This window comes from Seriola dumerili, unplaced genomic scaffold (genome assembly GCF_002260705.1).
Source record: "Seriola dumerili isolate Sdu_G_001 unplaced genomic scaffold, Sdu_1.0 BDQW01000533.1, whole genome shotgun sequence".
Taxonomy (NCBI): Eukaryota; Metazoa; Chordata; class Actinopteri; order Carangiformes; family Carangidae; genus Seriola; species Seriola dumerili.
The window spans coordinates 2,520,438-2,542,168 of NW_019174788.1; the positions used below are offsets into that span (position 1 = coordinate 2,520,438).

General features: G+C 40.2%; 2 protein-coding genes across 3 annotated transcripts; one reads left to right on the top strand and one right to left on the bottom strand.

The window, feature by feature from the left end:
- Positions 1 to 1,209: 1,209 nt before the first annotated feature.
- On the bottom strand, positions 1,210 to 13,484 carry LOC111235811 (upstream stimulatory factor 2-like). Of its 2 annotated transcripts, XM_022764369.1 has the most exons (11): positions 12,995 to 13,482; positions 12,450 to 12,490; positions 12,060 to 12,166; positions 10,729 to 10,848; positions 9,839 to 9,992; positions 7,498 to 7,591; positions 5,865 to 5,903; positions 3,909 to 3,967; positions 3,397 to 3,491; positions 3,159 to 3,287; positions 1,210 to 2,251 (listed from the first exon to the last, which is right to left on the bottom strand). In XM_022764369.1, exons 1-11 carry the CDS (start codon positions 13,027 to 13,029, stop codon positions 2,162 to 2,164), a joined length of 963 nt encoding a protein of 320 aa, XP_022620090.1. In that variant the 5' UTR covers positions 13,030 to 13,482; the 3' UTR covers positions 1,210 to 2,161. The 2 variants fall into 2 exon arrangements, with proteins under 2 accessions (XP_022620090.1, XP_022620091.1); XM_022764370.1 differs by lacking the exon at positions 5,865 to 5,903 and having other exon boundaries at positions 12,995 to 13,484.
- Positions 13,485 to 15,450: 1,966 nt separating this feature from the next.
- Positions 15,451 to 21,405, top strand: etfb (electron transfer flavoprotein beta subunit). Its single transcript, XM_022764272.1, has 7 exons — positions 15,451 to 15,579; positions 17,153 to 17,311; positions 17,894 to 18,052; positions 18,184 to 18,246; positions 18,993 to 19,151; positions 19,442 to 19,657; positions 20,741 to 21,405. The coding sequence occupies exons 1-6, from the start codon at positions 15,526 to 15,528 to the stop codon at positions 19,610 to 19,612; spliced, it is 765 nt and encodes a 254-aa protein (XP_022619993.1). The 5' UTR covers positions 15,451 to 15,525; the 3' UTR covers positions 19,613 to 19,657; positions 20,741 to 21,405.
- The last annotated feature ends 326 nt before the right edge of the window (positions 21,406 to 21,731 follow it).

Below are 21,731 nucleotides of genomic sequence, written 5' to 3' on the forward strand. Positions count from 1 at the left end.
ACAGAGAGGAAAGGAGTCTTTTTTTTTTTCTTTCTTTTGCCCTTTCAAAAAAAAAACCAAAAAAAGGAAAAAAAAAAAAAAGAAAAAAAAAAAAAGGATTAGCCACGAATGACCTTTCATTTGTGAACATCAGCCTTCCAAAGCATTATTCATGTCTTCACATTCTCTGCTGTCCTCTCACTGAGGTGTAGAAAAATCCTACTGCAAAACATCTATCATTCAACTTTGCCTAGGAGCCTTGTTTGATAGATCAGACACTTGCACTATCCGTATCGGGTTTGGATCTAGCAGTAGTAGCAGAACAGCACTTCCAAAGCGCAAGCTGTTAACTGACAGAGTCAGAGGTAAGAGATATTAAAATGTGATAAGTCTGCCTGATTTTGCCAGGGGTCTGAGTGTTGGTTTTGCTTTGTTGCATCCTGAGCTGTTGATACAAGGAGAAGCACTCGTGCTCTGGTAAGTGGCTCCGAAGCTTGATATCTCTCTTCCACTTTCACTCACACGGCCCCAAAGCGGAACAAATACACATCATGGATATTCATTCACAAAATCATCAGCAATGTTAATATCGGCTTTCTGCTGTTTGTACAGCCAATTACAGTTTACTTATTGTTCGCCTGAGCGGGTGGAAAAATGTGAGATCACTTCCAAGTTTCCCACTTTCCAACTATTCCATCTTTTCATGGAGAATGAGTTGTGCTCAACTAAGAAGTGCAACAGAGAATTTCTGTATACTCCTTTTCCATAGTGAGCAGAGTCTTTGAGTACCGCTCTCCAGGGTGCCTCTTCCCCCCCTTGTGCGTCGAGCTCCATTTGAAGTGTTGCAATACCAAAATAGAGCAAACAGCTTGAAATGAAACATGTGGGGATTATTCCTACACATACTGAGACACAAGTAAATCACACGTGAACAAAAGATGAAAATAAAACCCACAGTACCTATATATATATATATATATATATATATATCGTTTGGCAAAAGTTGGAATATGCTCTGCGCTCCTCTCCAGTCCACAATCCGAGGCGCTGGGTTTGTCAGTCGTCTGCGTGTTCCACACTTGTATGTTTCCGTGTGTAATTGAAAAGCATTTAAAACAGTTGGATCTTTACAAATTATTTTGGTGACTTTTTGTTGAGTTATTTTTCCGATTAAGCAAATGCCCAACAATTCAAGTATACCACTATTTTTTTTTTTTTTTTTTTTTTTTCTCTCCAAAATCACGCTTCAAGATTGCACACACTTCATGGTAATTACTATGACAAAGGGCCAGCATGAAGTTAATGAGTTATTGATTGTTTACTCCCAGACATAATCTGCTCTAACATTCTGTAACATCTGTATTAAAAAATGAAAAGTGATATTTACATAAATCAGCCCAAAAGCAAAGGCCAGCACAGCTCCTTGTTCGTCTTTGGGTCTAGATAGGCTGTGTGTCGCATTATTTTCTGTCTGCGGAATCATAATGTTTTGCATACTTTGATGTTTCTTTTCACTTAAAATTCAATCTGCTTCTCTGGGGTGCATGAGCTTCAGTGTAACTGGTCTCCATCAAGGCTTCTGTCAGCAAGCGGACTAATAAATTAAAGCAGCTAAAAACAACATATTAATACACAACTCAAAAACACAAACAGAATAAAAGCATAGACTAAGTCAAAATTAATAATTGGAGGGGGAGGAGGGGGAGGAGGTGTGTGTGTGTGTGTGTGTGGGGGGGGGTGGGGGGGGGGGTACACTGACAGGAAACAAAGTTAAATGACAAACTTCATAGTCCATGAGTGAGGCTACATAAATACAAAACAAGGGAGGAGTTCAGCAGAGGTTGTCTTTCATAGCTAGTGCTAGTGAAGCACTCTGATGGTGGTGAGTGGGCATCTTTTCTTGGAGCACGTTTCTACTGAGTTGTAACGGGGTGGTTATCTCAATATGATTGGAACAGTCAAGTACAGCCACAATTGGCCAGTGAAGGGTTCGCGACCTGGGAATCCAGGGAAGGATGCATTCACTAAAAAGAAAGTGATTCTTCACAAGTCCTTGTTTTCCTCATCATCATCATCATCATCATCATCATCATCATCATCATCATCATCTCGCCGCCTCTTCCGCCATGTCGGTTGTGTGTCTTGAGTGGTGGTGCTCGTCCCTGCTCTTTCCGTCTCTCCTTCACTGCGGTGGCGTCTCCCCAACCATCTCGATGCCGTGCTGCTGGAGTTGCGCTCGGAGCAAAGCATTCTCATTCTTCAGCTCTTCAATCTTAAGAACAAAGGACAAAAAAAAAAAAAAAAAAAAATCTCATTATCAATATCCTCATCCCCGTGACAGCTAAATATAGCTCCAAGTTTACAAACCAAACTTTTTCGTTTGAAGACTGAGCGCCGGCTGTGTGTAATGTACACACAGGGCTATGCAATCCCTGGGATTAAAGAGTAGTGTGTGCAGCCCTTTTTAAAGACACCGCTGTCCACAACCAACTGGATTATCACATCTTGATGAGGTATGTCATCTCCACTACATTTCCCTCGAGTGAATCCCAAATTCACTGCCTCCCAGCTGAGGGACTGAGGAAAGGATATTGAGCTTTGAGCATCAGAATAAGAATATATTGCCGAGTGCCTTGCAGGCCTGGGATTCAATGGGGGAGACGTGGCGGGCTCAGAGCTGCAAGATCTCACAATACTTTGAGTGCATTAGCATGCAGTTAGTTCTCACACAACCCCTGTGTATATTATTCCCACAGTCTCTCAAAGCACTGATTTCAGGTAACACTTCTCATTATATGAGTGCAAACTCTTTGATCCTCTTTGTCAGGCTGCGATGATCAGCTATACGGGCTGAAACCTCGAGGGGGTTTGTTTTGGAGAAATGAAGATGCATATGGGGCTTGGTGGTTTTCATGCGTCTGAGGTTTAAGTGAAAGGATGTAGCAAAGCAAACTCCAAAGCAAACTAATCAATTCAATGCAGTGGCAATCTTCATAGCCACATACGCAGCCCAAGATGGCTGCCTTATTATGTATAAGTTTATTTATCTGTCACACCCAACCACCTCAAAGGAAGATTTGGACATTATCATTCATAGACCTTCTTTACCCATTATTGAAGTCACAGAAACTTCACTTGATGCTACATTTGCAAGCCGCAGCAAAGACTGGTATTCATACCTGCTGCCTGCACAACTCATTGTCCACTTGTATCCTCTCCACTTCCTTCAGACTCTCCTGCAGTCGCTGGTTGCTTTGCCTCAGCTCACGGATGTAGTCACAAGCTTTGGACAGGATGCCACCTTTGCTCTAGAAGAACGGAGATGTTGTCGCACGGTCGGAAAGGTGACATTTTAAAACAGAAACATCATTACGAGGTTGGCAGCAGTAGTTAGGAGTCAAGGAAAAGACTGTTTACCGCTCCGGTCTTGGTGCTGTCCATACTGCAGTCTGGGATGATCTTGGAAAGGGTGACAATCCAGTTGTTGATCTTGTCTCTTCGCCGCCTCTCAACTGATGGAATGTTATAAAACAGGAACAGATTACAGAGATAAAAAAAAAAAAAAAAACAGGTATAAATAAAAGCAGAATTTCCTAATTTATCACGTTTATAATGAGACATCAGAGGTAATTTTGGTTTGAAGAGCTGCGGTTTCATTTCCAGGATGTTGTCATGTCAGTGATTGGAGGTTCCTCCTGACTTTGACAGCTAAACAGTATCCTCTAGTGGCCAGTCCTAAAACATATGCTGTCATCTATTCTTAATAGAATATTTTGACAGGGCTGGGTGTTTTTTTTTTTTTTTTTTTTTTTCAGCAAAAAAAAAACAAAACAAAAAAAAAAAAAACCCTGCTGTATTAAGGCACAACGCTGCATTGTGTTTTGCACCGTCTTATGAAATCAAAAGCCGCAATCATAGCTATCACACACCTTCATTATGTTGCGCTCTTCTCCTTTCATCTCTTGGTGTTCGTGGTCCATCCATTTTCCTGCAGACAGACGGGAAATAAAACAACTTTTCAAATACTACAACATCTCACATCTTTACCTGCCATACAATCAGATACAAATTCAATCTAATCCCCCCAAATTCACCTAATCTTGTGCCTATTAAAACCTGTTCTTCAATGTTATCTCTACATTCAAGCCTTTTGTGATCACATCCCTTTGCCACTACCAATGTGCTATTTAAAAAGGAGCCTCTGAAGTTGTGTAATGCCTTTGGTAGAAACACTGAGAGATACGCAGCCATATGAGGCTGTATATTCAGGGCTGGACTGCTTTGACTAGAAACCTGAGAACCACCCAACCTTCTTATTCTCGCTGGCTGTCCTCTTCCCAGGTGTGGCCCGGAGGGAGCGCATTGCTTTATTATGCTGTAAAATTACAGCACTGTAGAAAACCAGATGCTGTCTATTGGAGTCTGGGTGTACGGCTAATGACACAACTGTCTCTTGTCTCTGTGTCTTCCCTTAGGTATTCTGTTAATTAAGTTCCTGAGACGTGACAGGGAGACTTATCCAACCACCCGCCACGGCTTGAACAGGCCAATAACACACAGGTGGCTCGCATGGTTCTGTCTCACTATTAGAACAGAATATACTTAACTCACCAACCATGCTCAACCAGGCAAAAGAACAGAAACAGATCAGAAAAAATATCTTTTTCCATAGGAAATCTTGTTCTGAGACACGTAAGGGAAAGATAATTAATGCAAGTATTGTTTAGTGGACATGTCTGCCTATTCGTTACATGTAGTTAATAAACTGTAAGGTGACTCTCGCTCCTTGTCTTTCCTCCACAACACATCTTTATTCTACAGCAGTGAATTTGTGATCCATCAACACAACTCGACTGCTTCGTCTGAGATAGGCAGGCAAACCTAACTGCAGTCTCTCTTGTATCTCAAGACATCTTAATGGGATTTCAACTGTATTATGGATTCAGCCCAACAGTACTCTTAGGCAGAGCATTAAAAAAAAAAAATGTGGATGACTGTAGGAATAACTAAATGTACAGGTCTTTTTTTTTTTTCCTACTTTCACAACTTATGGAGGCACATCTCAAATAAGTGCTCCTGAGAGTTATTGCCAAAGGAATCCAGAAAATTAGCAGAGTGCAATTCCACAGCTGATGCACTTTATCCATATAATTTGAAGCATAGACTAAGATTGTAAAGTCTTATATTGATCTTTGAAAGAGAAATACAATTTTCACTTCTCCCTGCCTGGCTACAGTATTACACCAAGCCAGGGCCTGGACAATGAGCCAGGAAAGTGTTCATTGAGATACAAGGGACTGTAGCTCAGCCTTGAAATTCTGTCAATGGATGATATGAACAAAGATGAGCCTTAGTGAGCATTAACTGCTTATGTGCTGACAACTATGTAGAAGCGATACGCTGATATTGACAACATATGGTTTTCATGGGCTTAATTTGTCCCAAGATTCAGGTTTTTACAAATGTCAAATGTTGTCCAAATAGTGAAACCGCTAACTTGCTCCAAACTAGGCTAAATGAGAACAAAACTACAACAGAGGACACTTTGTAAATGATACTAAAATAAAAGTGCGGAGCGAGCCATTTGTTTCCAGATGGAGAACAATGACCTAATTTCTAAGTCCTAATGGAAAAAGACGTTTGCCACAAGCACAACTAACAACAATGGATCGAGGTCAGCAATGAAGAAACGCTACATCTGTGTCTCACACATCAAGAGCAGGGAGAATCACCGGGGACTTATGGGAAGGGAGAGGCGGAGAGGAGAGGTGGGCAGAGGTTTGTGTGCTTCTTCTCTCTTCTTGTGATCTAATTTGATTAGTTCATTTGCTGTAGGAAAAAAAAAATAAATAAAAGAGTGGGAGAAATGTGGAAACTGTCCTCACCAGTTTAAACCTTCATGTTGCAGCAGCTCGTTTTCATCTCTGCGAACGGCAGATAGGGTGGGAGGTTTTCATTCATTTTACTCACATGTCAATGATAATGTCACTGTTCATTAGATTACACCTAAATATAACTCAAGAGGCTTGTTTCAAAAATCATAAATAATTAATGTCAGAGGAAATAAATAGAAACACATATTACAGAAAGGCATTCAGAGATGAAAAAACAATTCTCTTCATGTTTCAACACAGCAACGCAGACATACACTGCAACAAAGCTTTCTTTACTCATGACTGGAAAGCAGTCTGTTGTACGCTGTGAACATCAAGCAACATCAAAAATGGCAGAGCTGCTGCCAGTTTTAAGGCGGATCTAGAACTCCCCGTAAAGCTGCCCACAAGAAAGGAGCTTAAATCTTTGAGAAATCTTTGAGAAGTTCTTGAAAATCACAGAAGCACAGAAGCAGTGAATATCCTTGTTGTCAAACCGTATACCGTGCATACCCAAATGGACAAACAATAAATGAAAGGCAGAGCCTGTTAATAGTGTGCTGTGTCTCCCGCTTGTGCAACGAGAAGGTAAATGTAAGTTTATATGTTCCCCACAGTTTCACAAGCTACAGTTTAAATATAAGCCTGGTAGAAAATGAGGGACCATTCACTTGGGTTATCGCTAACTCAATTTGATAATGGGTCATGTGTTCATTTTGGGTGACCAAACAAGCACATGGCTGTGCCTCAGCTTTTACAAAGCGAGGAAAAAACACAGATGACATTTAAGAATCCTGCACCCCTTATCACTATTACCCATGTGCCAGTTGGTACAAAAGTGCACTCTGAAAATAAAATAAACCATGCTGGAATTCTTTATCTGAATAAGTACCCGCAGCAGGCCAGAACCAGGCTGGTATGATGCAATTAAAATGACAACTCAGTTTGTCTTTGCTCAGGTGAGCCTGCTGATTATCTTAATAACAGCAATCACCAGCATGTGGCTAACAGTTGGAGTGAGTCTGTCATGGATTCTGTTTGGATGCATGATTATAATGATGCATGTTGTGAGTTTTAGAGAGAAACAATCTGAGAAGATTTCAGAGGAGAATGAAAAAGCAGGCCAACTGGGGTGTGCTAAAATGAAGATCCTTGATACCAGAATGATATTAAAAAAAATCAACCTTCACAGCGAACGAGGCGAGAGACGAGGAAGACTCCCGCAGGAGAAACACAGTCAGGAGTAAAAGAAGAACTACAGCAGCACTTCATGTTATTCAGCCTCACTGTAGTTAGGATAGGCGTGGAGGTTGTTCTATAGTCACATTTCCATACAACATCCATCATATGAAACTATATCAAACATCTAGGTTGTCCTTTTAAACAGTTCTTTCTCTCCGCCTACACTACTGCAACAAATTACACCCCTACCCATGTCTCAGCAGTTTAACTTCCACCACTTCCCCATCCTGCTCCTGCATTTCGATTTGTGTGAATTCAGCATGCTTTGTTCACTCATTATGTGTTGATGTTCATTTTAATGTCGTCGGGAGGGGAGGGGGGGGGGTTCTTGAACTGGCTGCCAAAGTCAAATGTGTGTTGTTGTTGCAATTATTGGCTAAAGCCTTGAAGGACTGATACTTACGCAGGGAAGGGCTGTGTGCGCGGGGCGATGGTTCGTTGCGTGCCTGTCTGAATGACGTCAGGTGGGGTCATCATCACGTAAAACTGACCTGTGGCTGTGAAGGGCATGGGAGTCATTAGCAAAAATTAATATGTTGTTTATTTTAAAAATCAAAAATGTGATTAAAAGATAACATGGCAAAATCTTGATGTAATTCAGTTGAAAAAAAGCCTCTAGCCTTTTCAAAAACCCCTTTCAAAAAAACAAAAAAAAAAAACTTATGATGAGGGACTCCTGCGCACAATCAGCAACTCTTTGGCATGTTTTGGTGAGAAATACTATAAAATAAAATAGAAAGGTCAAGCACTTCCCACCCCTGGGTCCAGAATGTGGTTCATCGTCAAAGCCTCCAGCACTATCCTCCACTATCCCTCACCTCATAGGAGAAGGCAGCTTGTAAAAGACTCTCCCACCTACACCCTACAGTGCACTCCTCAGCCAGTATGTCATGTCTGCTTAAACTGCCCGTGGCTCAGAGACGAGAAGGACAGCAGCCCACTTCCTCCTGCGAGGCCCTGGCTTTAACTGTCACCCACAGCGGAGAAACCTCATGGTCTTCTTCCCCTTCCATGGCATCGCCAGGCAGCCACTCACAACCCCCAGAAGGAGAAAAACACAACAAAACAAAACAAAAATAAAACTGCATTTCCCCAATGAAACCAGCAAGGTCAGTGCAGAGTGTTGGGCAATCACTCTAGTTTTCCAACCTCCTGTTACAGCAGATTTTCCCACTGAGTAAAGCCACAAGCTTAATGTTTTAAGATTCTCAACACACCTCAAGCGCTTAACTTCATACATCAAACTGCTTCAACAGTCAATTGATATGGCCTCAAGGGTGTCAGACTGCTATGGGTGTGTGTCATGTGATTCAAGTAGACACACAAAGCTCAGTGAGGGAGACAAGCAGGGTGTGTGGATGCGCTGCGTTAGCCTGACAAGCAAAGTAAGTAATCAGTAAATGATAGAATACATTAAAAAAATGCTAAAGGGGAACTCACCATGAATCTAATAGTTTGGGGAAACACAATGACCTTGTATAACCCTTGATCATGCCTGTACATTTGGTATTTTCTGGAATATGACTAAACTGCAATGTCTAGCTGGGAAAGATGTTGTTGGTTTACAAGCCTGGTTTATTTATTTTTTTTAAAAAGGCAAAAATGAGCTTAATAACTAACAGGCAGGATAGATGGTTTATTACTATGAAATGTTACGGTGTCATGTGCTGGTACGTGGCTGATTTTTGTGTAACAGTACCGCCACAAACACATGAGGGAAAAAAAAAAAAGTTTGTTACTTATTGTAAGCTATTGTATGCTTTGTTTTGTGGTCAGCGCTGCGTTATTCTGGGTGTATCTCATACACCTACATTATTTATTCTGTTGGATCCCACTTTCATCCCTTTTCAGACCTCAGGGCCAACAAGGCAGCAAGAAGCACAGAAACTCTGGATTATGAATTAAAAGTTCCTTCCATAACTCCTGTCCAGGCACTGCACTCTCCCTCATAAAACCTGAAGAAACCTGCAGTGTTCTGCTCCTCTAAAACCTTCAGAAAATAATCACAATGCACCACTTCAAGCGCCTGCCATCAGCAACACTGTGTCTGCTAGATCTAGATCTGGCTGAATAATACAGAACAAGCAGATGCTGATCGTGTATAACCGAACCAAAAGGCTACATCTTTTTCTCCAGGTCAACAAAGCCCTGACCCCCCCTCATGGAAAGCAGAGGACAGCAACCTGCAGCTAGTGATGTTCTCCAGATAACAACATATGGCAGTAAAGAGGAAGAGAAGAGCGGGTGGACATGTGACGTGGAGACAGTAAATATGATCAGCGCAACTAATTTCATTTCAGATAACATTTACAAAGACTGTTACTGTTAGAGGAAGCATATTTCAAACTGTTTCTGACATATTACTGAGCAAGGAATCTGACATTGAACAAAATATCCTGCTGAGTGCATATGACAGAAAATCTTTAATTATTTAAAGCCGTATTAAGCAGCATCTAAATATCTTTCAACAAACAAAAATACTGATGCACTGTTGGGGGACATTCTGTGTCCACCTGTATCACAAATCATGTTTCAATTACAGTGTCAGCGTGAAAGAGCAATATAACTGACAATCTACAGCGTCCTTCTTTCTTTCACATCAGCCAAAGCTGTGGGGATCACGGTCCATTTACAACTACTGAAAAAAGGACTGTTGCTCAGTTTGTCACTGAAAATAATGTCTAAATTAGCCCCGTAGCACTGTGGTGAGCTTCAACCCAAATTAAGTGTTAGAACTGACTCACCCCCTGCCTGTGTGAGTGTGGGGTCCGTGGCGGCCTGCACAGACACAGTCCCATCGCTCACCGCAGTTGCGGGGAAGTAAGCGAAGCGCGTCTCCCCTCCCACCGCCTCTCCTGCTGGGCTTCCTCCATTACTGAAAGGGTTTTGGATCACAGCCTGTGACAGATAAGACAGAGACAGAGGAGAGCTTGAACAAGTAGCAATGGAGCAGTCACAGCAGGTAAACGCACACCTCAGTCTCTGTCAGACTCAATTCCGGTATCCCCCCTAGACCCCCAAGAAAGACACAGTGTGGTTTGACAGCTGGGATAAAGGGAGAGGGGGAAAAAGTAGCAGTGATCTTGTTAGCAGAGATAACAACAAGTCCGGTAAAGCCATGAGTGCACTACAAAATGAAAACAAATTTGTTCTGTTCTTCCGAGGAAAAGTACATGTTTTTGACTAAAAACATGTTCTAAATCTGGCTGGAACTGTTGTGCATTAAATATTTAACTCTGCAAAGGCATCTTTAGTCTCTGTGAGTCACTCTGCTTCGGGCAGATGCAGGCACATGCTTCTTTACACCACTATGCTAGTTTTACGAGCTCAGAGGAGTTACCTACACTTGAAACTTTAATCAAAACAAAGGAAACTGGATGTCTCTTTCAGATATTTTTAGAAATGCTTGTAAAACACTGGAGTTGTGTGGCATCAGTGACATCACACTGTGCCTGCAGAAACACAACTTGTTATTAGGAGAAATTCATTGTTGGTTTTAGTCTTTTCCTAGCGAATGTTGGAAATAATAACACTGAAATAGCAAGTCTTATCCTTTGAGACATGGATAAAGAATACAGTTAGTCTTTAAAAACAGTCCGTGTTACCCGTGAGTTCTAGGGGAAGATTGAGGTACCTGAGCAACGGCCTGAGGAGCCCCAGTGAAGGCAGCTGTTGACACAACGCTCACTGCTCCACCCCCATCATCTCTTCCCTCGAGGTGCTGATCGGTCACCTGAACAACTCGATACGTCACCTGCAGGGTGGGATGAGACACGGGTAAAACAGAGAATGAGGGAACAAACAAACAAAATCAACACCAGTTGTTTTATGTAATTTTTTTTTACAGTCCCTATGGTGGGTTTACCATGCACAAATCAAAACAATCTTACCTGACTTGCAGATTTGTTTATCATATCTACTGCTTCAGTTCAGCTGAGCCAAGTATCTGACACTATATTCCCAAACTCAGTACTGCACTGCTCTCACCATCCCACACAATACGCCTATGCATCAGAATGTGCCTGATTCAATTTTAAAAACAAGTCTAGAAAATGAGCTTGTTAGTTCCAAGAATCAGTATTTGTATCCCTCCGTCATGTGACTCTCCACCTGACTGACATGTGACAGCAGCCACATGCCAATCCTAGACCAGACTGGAATCACATGATCGCTGTCAAATGAGCCGCATGGATCATTGACTTAATTCCCTCCAATGTAAATCATCCATATAAGGATAAACCAACTTGTATTTCACACTACTTTTTCCAGTTTACTTATTTGCATCACTGACCACCGATGCTGTGAATACCACCATATTAGTGGACAGCAAGGAGACACTTTTGACAAAGGTCACCAGTCAATCATGGGACTAGAAAAAGGAAAGCACACATTCAGACCTTCAGGCAATTAAAAGCTTGCCATCCTCCTGACTTGTCTTTGGAACAGGGGAGGGATTTGACGCACCCGACGAAAACACACAATAGTGTAAGAAAACGCAAACTTACACAGACAGACAAAACTATTCATGGGAGGAACTCAGGTTTTCTCACCATGAGGCGACAGCACTTACACCAAAACAATCAGAATGACAACGCTTAAATCACAATGAGTGCTCTAAATAATGAATACATACACGTGGTACAAAATGTTGTTTACTGACAATCATTTGATCTTCCACTGTCTTGATGCACTATGCTAAGTGGCTAAATCCTTTCAACTACATTTATCAATATGTAATGTGACGCTCTATCAGAAGCTAATTATGTCTCTGCACAAACACCCCTTGGACATTTATTCAACATGACGTCTAAAGTACTTTTTTGTGTTATGAGCACTGAAAGGATGCAATCTTACCCTAAAACTCTAGGCCCATATGACATTAAACGCACTGAGTGTCTTTCTGAAATGGGCTGTAAAACAGAACAATCAAATGTAGTGTCACTATCCCATCCGTTAGTTACTTACCTGCCCACCCTCAGTGCGGAACTGATATTGTATGTTATGGTCACCAAATGCTGCAGCCTGCTGAACACTGGCTATTGTCACAGCTGTCTGCTCTTCTCCTGTTCCGTCTGAGGCAGCAAAGAAGACAAAAGCCAGTTGTGAGAATGGAAAACTAATAAAGACAGCTACCAAGCCCTGTGTTCAGCTGCATAAAAACAGTATTGCCACTGCATGTTTAACAAGATAATGAAATACATGCGATTTTGCTACACGTCTTATTTACCAAATGAGACAGTTCATAATTATGTTGTAACGATCATTGTATGCCTTGGGCTATTAAACAACCTATACACATCACTGCTGTGCAGGTTTCAAATGTTGTCAATGACGGTTTGGTACATAACTTCTCACCTTCAGATACTTGGACAACTTCTTCTTCTTGTTTGTCTTGGCTGCAAACCAAATACACAGATAAGTAGTTTTAAAAAAACAAAAAAACAACGCAACCAGCTTACCTTCTTGGGGATAAAATTAATTAATAAATTAGTTACCCTAAACTTCGCCTTTCGTGATGCAAAAATCGTGCAAGAAGTCAGTCAACCAACAGAAAAATCGCAAAGTAAAACACAACATTGCTACTGTTACCTACAGTGGCTGACAACTGAGTTTTGTTTTAATAGCTAGCTGAGGCTAACTTAGCTGTTATACTGCTATAAGCTAATTATGATCATGTTTTTTAAAACTTGACGTTTGTCGTCTAGGATACGACTAGTCGAGTATCTCGCTAGCAAAGTCTCCCACCTCTCTTGCTAACGTAAGTACAGTCTTTACATTGAAATCGTTTTGACAACAGTTTTTTTAGGTCAGGCCTTGTTTAGCGCCGTAAACTAGCTATCCGAAATAGCATGTTGTAGCTAGCTTGTCTCAGTTAGCCATTTTGACCGACTCTCGGTTACCTTGCGGTGTCCAGACTCTGTTCAAGCATATCCATCAGGGTTACAATAAAAGTGATATTCGGTGTCACAGACGGAGATGGAAGTGCTGATCACGGGAACAAACACTCGGGTCATGTGAGAGAGACAGCCCAGGACACGTGAGGTATGGCTCGGTGTCGAAGTTAAAATGGAGGCCGCTGCTGCCGCTGGGTGATCCGAGGTGACTCCGCTCGGATCAGCTGACGCGCTGTAGGATTTGCAGTTCACCGGTGACCACGGTCATCACGTTCAGAGCAACTGTTTCTCCCACACGAAAACTCTGACCACAACATCATGAGACATTGCCAGCTAATGTCATATCTGCGATGATGGTCAGCTGAAGGGACAGTGGAAAGGACAAAAACAGTTACAACAGACCATTAAAAAAAACAAAAAACAAAAAAAACAACACTGAATCGTCTGTCTGTGACCTGGGAGCAACATAACTGTCTGTAAATGGATGCATCTGTATAAAGTATCTTTAATGGGTAATTTTAGATGCATTAGGTAAAGGCTCGTTTAATGGTCTGGCTCTGAACTGAACAAGTGAAACGTTTATGATACTTTAATATTATTACTATTGATCCCCAGAGACTGAACATACCAGTTATTTGATACCAGAAACCAGAAGAAAGATCTAAAGATTAAAACGAGCTTTGGATTCCGATGTAGGAGACACTGCATTTTGCAACCAGCCTTCATTCTTCATTCTCCGGGGATCAATAATAATAATATTAAAGTATGTAGTAAGTAGTCTCTTTTCAGTTAAACTCCGTGTCCTCTTCTAAATCTCTTCTTAAAGCTCACTGTTATCTTATAACCTTTTCTTAACCAATGGTATTTCTTGTAATTCTTTTAATTATTTAGACTGTACTTGTTTTAGATTCATGTTTTAGGTTTATTACTTTTATTCTATTTTTTTCTTTTTTTTTTTTTACAGTGAGGCACTTTGTAACTGTTTGAAACGTGCCCCATATTATTATTCATTTCAATTTTAATCACTCTTACATTGTCAATCAGTTTGTAATTTTGTTTTTATTGAAAAGTTATTAAGTTTATTTAAGCAAGGAAAGTCAATACGTCCAGTAACTCACATGGAAAAGTGTGTGTAAAGTGCTGTGCTCATACTTTTGCTGAGTGTTCAGGTTTAAGGTATTCTGCCATGGCCCATAACATGCACTCACTTGCCAGTTTATCAGGTACATCAAACTAATGCAGTCTAATACAACAGCGACAATAAATCGTCAGTTTTTGTTGAAAGTGCTGAGAGGCAGTGAAACCTGGCAAGTTATTTAAGATTATGGTCATTTAGGATGCTGTAGTTTGACATAATAGTCTGACATCGCTGAATTCTGTAATGGATGTTTCTAATATTTTGTGCATCCTGTTTATGTCAGTGAGGGTAGACTTTTGGAAATACCTCTCAGTATACAATGCAGTATATTTTAATAGCACCTAAACTACAGCTTTGATACATCTTTGATATTAGAGACTTGTTCTCCAAGGAATAGCCAGACATAATTAAAAGATAAATGTCAAAATCTTAAACTGTCATCACAGGTCACTAAGTCATGCTTATGTGTAACTTGGAAATGTGTCATTTAAAGCTAAAGTGACTTGACCCACACTAGACTCAGTTGGCAGTTTATTAGGTACACATAGATAAAACTAATGCAGTCTAAAAAACAGTCCTGCAACAAAACCTACCTTCAAGAAGGTTATAATGTTCAGGTTTTATTGAAACTGTTTCAAAGATGTGTTGATTCAACTTTATGGTCATTTTGGAGGCTACAGTTTATGGTGCTGTTGAATTGTATCGCATTGCATGGACATCCGTTTCTATTATTTTTCCACGCTATTTATATCAATAAGGGTAAAAATAAACACCGCTCTGTTAAATGCAATGCAGGTCAACAGTACCACAAACTACATCCTCCAGAATTATCATATAGCTGAATCAAGATGTCTCTAAAACTGTTTCAATAAAAACAGACCATTATAATATTCATGAGGTTAGGATTTATTGAAAGACTGTTGTATTAGACTGCATTAGTGTGAACTTTGCCCCACATAAAGCGGAACCTTTCTTCTTCGGGTTTTGTTCACGACACAGCTGTGTGAAGCACCACATTATTCACAGGTAATTTGCATTAATTCGCACATTTTAAGCACTTTGAGCAATAAGACAATCGATATCGTACATCAAGAGAGATTACACGCTCATTATTAACAACACTAAACAGGTTTTTAGCTATTATTCACTCACTTGACTGAAACAGCGGCATCGACCTACTTTGTGTTGAATTTAACAACGAATTCAATCGTATCTCGGCCAATTGAGAAGGGAGAGTTGTTTATTGGCAGCCTCTCATTGGTTGATACGGTAGGCGGTCCCCTCAGCTCCCTCCCCCTGGTGTCACCGTAAAAAAATTCCGTCCTCTCCTCCTTGGGTGAAGGTTCATTGCGGTGACAGTGTTACGTCTCCTACAGCATAGTTAAACGTTTTATCCACAATGTCTGGTCGTGTTCTCGTTGGAGTTAAGCGTGTCATTGACTACGCAGTCAAGGTAATGTGCTTCTACTGTTTCGACTGTCTTATTTACACTTTAAAATGTTTTTTTCCTGTGCTCACTCATTTGACTTTCTTCGTTCTACTAGCTTATGTTAGCGTGCTAACGTCAGTTGACTGTGGCACAGGGGCTAAGCCACACCACTGACTGTTCACATATTTGACAGATAACCTGTCAATCTGCAGGTAAACTCATTTACGGGATGTAGCATGATGAATAATTGGGATTGTAGTTGGCAACACTGCAGTGTGTGACTTCCTGCTGCGGATGTTTACAAGTTGTGTAACCTAATGATAGACTGAATCATAGGTAAGTCCTCCTAAGAATCAGCTTAGGAGTTTTTCCCCCATCTTAAATTGCTCTGTGAGACAGTTGTGAACGGTGTAGACACACAATTACTGTTATCTCAAAGTACTTCTTTCACTTTTATGGCTCCTGGAGATGATATGAGACACCATAATCATAATGTGTTTGCAGCTGTTTCATGTAACAGCAAGAACACTCCTGCTTCAGCTGCCCTCAGCAGGATCTGTACAGTGTCACTGCTCAATACTGACACTGTATACCTTTTGAAAGATGATAAAAATATTATGAGTCAGGAAAAGTACTTTTTGTTTGAATTTTCTGTTATTTTGAAAATGTTAATTTTTGCTTGTAATATATGCTGCCATGTCAGATTGTGTCTTAAAAATCAAAATCAGTGTAAAGTCAATGTTTAGTCATTAAGTCAAGTCATTTGTAGTGATAGGTCATGATGAGTTCCATTACATTCTTAGCATCATGCTTCACACCTGGATCAAATATTGCAAGAATAAATATTTTAAACTTATTATAAGTTATATAAGTTAGTAACTTATAGTATTAGTATTTTGTATATGAAAAAGTATATGATACACATGCTATATTTGGCCAGAAGTATATGGGCATCCTTGTATACATACTTTTGTGTACATTTAGTCTGGCGCTGTCTTTCATAGATTTTCTTAAAGTTACATACAACTCCAGTAGACAGACGATATACTTCCAAAGTTGAGGCAACAGTTTGGGGAAGATCCCTTTTGTTTCAGCCTGACAATATCCCGTGCACAAAGCCAGGTCAAATTGGAACATGAGCTGTGAGCCAGGCCTTATCGCCCAATGCCAGCACCAGACTTCACAACTACCCTTGTGACTATGTGGGATCGAATCCCTGCAGCCAGGTTCCTGTTATAGCAGCTCTTCAGTGCCCATGGTTTTTGAATGAAAACCATGGACACTACATGCTTTATATTCTTAAGGGAAGTTACTCTCGATCATTATCTGGTGACAAAGCAATGCAGAGCAATAAAAGTAGAGATGACAGCTTTTCCAAAAATGAAGACAGCTACAGGGCTCCTGTTTTAAACGTGCATCAAAATGTCTCACCCTTTTCACCTCTACATACTGTGGTGGCACAGTTTCTGTGTGAGTTTCAGTCATTGTGTCCGACAGTTTGCCCTAGAATCCAGACTGCCTGAATTGATTGTCAGCTGGCACACCCACAGCTGTCACCGCTGTAGTGACTCTGTCCCGCTGTCTTGCTCCTCCTCAGATTCGTGTGAAGCCTGACAACAGTGGCGTGGTGACGGATGGTGTTAAGCACTCAATGAACCCCTTCTGTGAGATCGCTGTAGAGGAGGCGGTCAAACTGAAGGAGAAGAAGCTTATAAAGGAGGTTGTGGCTGTCAGCTGCGGGCCACAGCAAGCACAGGTGGGTGAGATGGGGCCAGACTCTGCACCCCCTGCCTTGTTAATATCCTGGAGAAATGCACTGTGGTGTGATAGGTTGCATAGTTTTGGAAGGTGTGTTTCTAGTGGTTTGGATCTTGTATAGTTCTTTGCTAGGCTTTAGCATTACCTTTTAGTAGAATTGTGTTAAATTACTTTGCTTATTTAATGTGTCATTAGTGTGTATTGCAGATAAAATTATATACTTACATTGTCATTATATGCCGTAGTACTTATTATACACTTTTCATTGAAATACATTGTTTTAATCCCATGTATACACGTATACATACAGTGACATATAATCAGGATTTCATGTCCAGAATGATAAATTATTCATACTGTAATTCATCAGGGCAAATTTCAGAAGCAAGTCGACATGATAAAGGCAATATTATACACTGACAAAGCAGTTATTATTACACTTACTGATTCTGAGATATATGTAATGTTTGTGTTTTTGTCCTTTTGGGTTTGGTTGTAAATGGGGAGCAGCACCATCCAATTATTCTAACCCCCCTCCCTCAAAGACAAGTTCTTTGACCCATATTTCCCCCTCACTCAGGAGACCATCCGCACCGCCCTTGCCATGGGGGCAGACCGTGGCATTCATGTGGAAGTTACTGGGAAAGACTATGACACCTTGGGACCCCTCCAGGTCTCCAAGATCATGGCTGCTTTGGCTAAGAAGGAGGACGCACAACTCATCATCCTTGGCAAACAGGTTAAAGATCAGGATTAATTTCACTCAATATCCTCATTTAGAATCTCATAACATTTCTGCTCTCATACTCTGATTAACACACGTCTTGAACTGCTGTTACCTTCATTTAATGACTTGTGCTGCTTTCATAGGCCATCGATGATGACTGCAATCAGACTGGTCAGATGACAGCAGCCTTACTGGACTGGCCTCAGGTGAGTTCTAACTTTAATGCAGTCTTTGAATAAGTCATGTGAAATAGGACCAAGTCATCTTGTCCCAAAAATAAGTCTGTTTTGACCTAGATTGATCTGAGTGAATACTTTAAGTTAGAGTAAGTCAGCTGCTATTTTCTTCTGTTGGTTATCACAAGTGTCACATGTGTGACCTAGTTGTGCTGATATCAGGCTATGACACTGTCCACACTGCCTTATCAAGGTTAGTGGATACTAGTTTGAGTCAGTAAGAGCTACAGTGAACCTGTACAGATCAGCAAAGCAGGTTAAAGGCTACTTGGACAGCTGAGGTTCCACTGGCTGACCAGTAGATAGAGCACTTTGACATGGTGTATACATACAGACTGAGCAGTCTGATGCACAGATGCAGTTTAAATCCAAACATTTTAACCAGCCCATTTCCAAAGTTACCAACATTTCATGTGTGTTGTGCCATTTTCATATAATTATTTATCACAATTTATGACTAGTGTTATTTTTTTATTGCGAGCAGTTCATTTTAAAGACACATTTATCTTGGATTATTCACAATATAAACTGTAGTTACACAGGCAAGCCAGCAGATGGGGCACAATGACTACCTCATGACCTCAAGTAAACTCACATCAATCTTGCTTACTCTTTATGTAGCAGGGTTAGAAATGATTTAAGACAATGTTCCCCCTCCCCTGGTTAAACAATAGTTGTACAGTTTTATGAATCACTGCTGTATCCTCATATTTCAGGGCACTTTTGCATCAGAGGTGTCAATGGATGGAGACAAACTTAAAGTGGTGAGAGAAATTGACGGTGGCCTGGAAACTATTAAGATCAACACACCGGCAGTGGTGACTGCAGACCTTCGACTCAACACCCCCAGATATGCCACTCTGCCTAATATCATGGTAGGTTGCAAGGAGGAAACACAAGAGGCAAAAAAAGGCATGAAAATCATACTTTGGTTGCCAGGAATACAACTTGGATTTGTGTACAGAAAAATAAACTGTTAAAGGTTCAATAAATCCAGAAATAATTTAGATTCGATACAGCATTCACTGCATTCATAATTGTTGAAATGACAAGTACTTTTTTTTTTAAAAACAAAGTCTTGCAAACACAGACTCCTCAGTTAAGATATTTTTAAGTATTACAGAATATGTACATTGCCCTTCTCTCTGTGTTTCCTTCCTTCCAGAAAGCCAAGAAGAAGAAGATTGCTAACGTGAAGCCTGCAGATTTAGGAGTGGAACTCACATCACGGTTGGAGGTGTTGAGAGTGGACGAGCCCCCGCAGAGGCAGGCTGGGATGAAGGTGGAGACGGTGGACGACCTGGTGGGCAAGCTGAAGGAGGCAGGGCGGATATAGAGACACTAGGAGTGTAAGCAGGGGAGCACCGAGCCGACCAGAAGGGTGAGTGTCACTGTAAATACCAGTGTATAGTCTGACTTGAACTGGATTTTCATTACTAATTAATATCAATTCATATTTTCAGTAAGTGTAAACAATTTGCAATGATTTGTAACAATATACTTCATTATGCTAGCTATGGCTACAATCAACAAATGTTTCCATGAACAACTAATCTGTTGATTATTTATTTGATAGTTTAATAAATTCTCTGGGAAAAAGTGAAAAACGCTGATCTCTTCATCCAATCAATATTCCAAAACCCATAGATGTCAGTTTATAATGACTTAAATCAGAAAAGCAAATCCTCAAATCCCAGAAGCTGGAACCAGAGAATTTCTGGTGATTTTTGCTTAAATTGACTGACACAGTTAACTGATTATCAAAATAATTCATAATTTTTCAAGCCTTTATTAAGCTTGTTTTAGATAAGGCCAGTAGAGAGATAACAGGAAATGAGTGTGAGAGACAAAGGTTTCCAGTCAGACTCAAAAATGAGGCTGTTAATGGTTGTCCCATTATCAAAATGGTTGCAGATTAAATTTCGATCTATTGACTAATCAACTAACCACTCTAATGTAAGATGGTGACATTAGATGATATACTGGCTCTTTATCAATAGTTCAGTTTCTTCTTAAGAATCTGAAGTAACAACCTGTAAGTTTCATTACTTGCTTAGGGATGAAAATCCTTTTTATATATTATAACAAGAAGTATTTGTAACATTTACATATTTTTGACTAGGTAACAGGCCAAGTTTTATTTTCATATTTTCTGGGAAAGAAAGCAGTGGGAATACTCTATACCAAAAATTAAATATTCTTGATAAACCTACCTTTTGATTATTACTTGATACAAGCTTGTGTATGCAGAAAAGTTACCTCATGTGATGAATGATAGAATTGTTTTCTTGGAATATTAATATCCTTTTTATATCAGCGTCTCCTCATGGCAAAAAAAAACCTAATTAATTGCTCTAACAAAGAGTATTATGTGTTTTGCGCTTACAGAAGCAAACCTAATTAAAGATTTTAATTGCAGCTCTTGTCTTGAATTACATATCTACATTCTCTGCTCTCTTTGCAGGACTCTTCAAAGAACAACTGGACTGCATTACATAAGCTTACCCAGAGGACTAGCTCATGTATCGGCCTAATCCCTTTGTTGAAGACTGTGACTCCTGAGGATATGCAGGGAGGTAGTTACAGGAGAGGAGGAATACTGAGAAACACTGTCCTGCAGCAGACCCAGACAACTCCAAAAGGATCTTCTTGTCTTTTATGTGCATCCTAATTTACATGGATGATTCCTCTATCATAAGCTATTCTGATAACTTTAGACAAGTAGCCTTTATGCAATAAATTAAACCCAGAAACTTCACTCATGCTGCTGTTTGTATTGCACTGTACACTGTACAGTACACTTGACTCAGCTGTTTAATTTTGTACATCTGTTGTCTCACATGTTAAGAGGGGCAGTTTTTGTAAATGATATATGTAGATATGGACCCAAACCTGTTGAGATGATTATATCCGCCAAGATTAGCATCATGTCTACTGGTAGTCTGTATAGTTTGTAATGTAAAGTCTCACTGGGTTTCAGTGCTCTGCCTAGACGGTGTCTCTCAGTATGAGCAAGGGAGGATAACCATAAATCTGAATTTTACCATAAGCGCCTCAGTTCTCAGTGGATTGTACAGAACATAACCATGACAATAAAGAAGCCAGTCTTTTTCATATCTAAACATGGTACACATGTGACTGTTCTTTTGGTCTTTCTTTTTGTTTGGAGTTAGCAGTTGCTACGCTGGATGGATGCTTATGAGGATTGGCACTGATTAGTAAACTCACTATTTATTGTCCACAAAAATCATGTCATCTCAACACTCAGATTTTTACCAGTAGTAGTATTCTTAACACCTATAAATAAATGTGTAACAAATTGTGGTATTCAACATTAAAAACCATGAAATTGTGAAATAACTTAATCCAATTCACAATCCAGTAGAATTTATTTCAGGTCATTCAGGTAATTTCATTCTAGTAATTCTTGTTTCAAAAACGTAATAGGCTCTTTC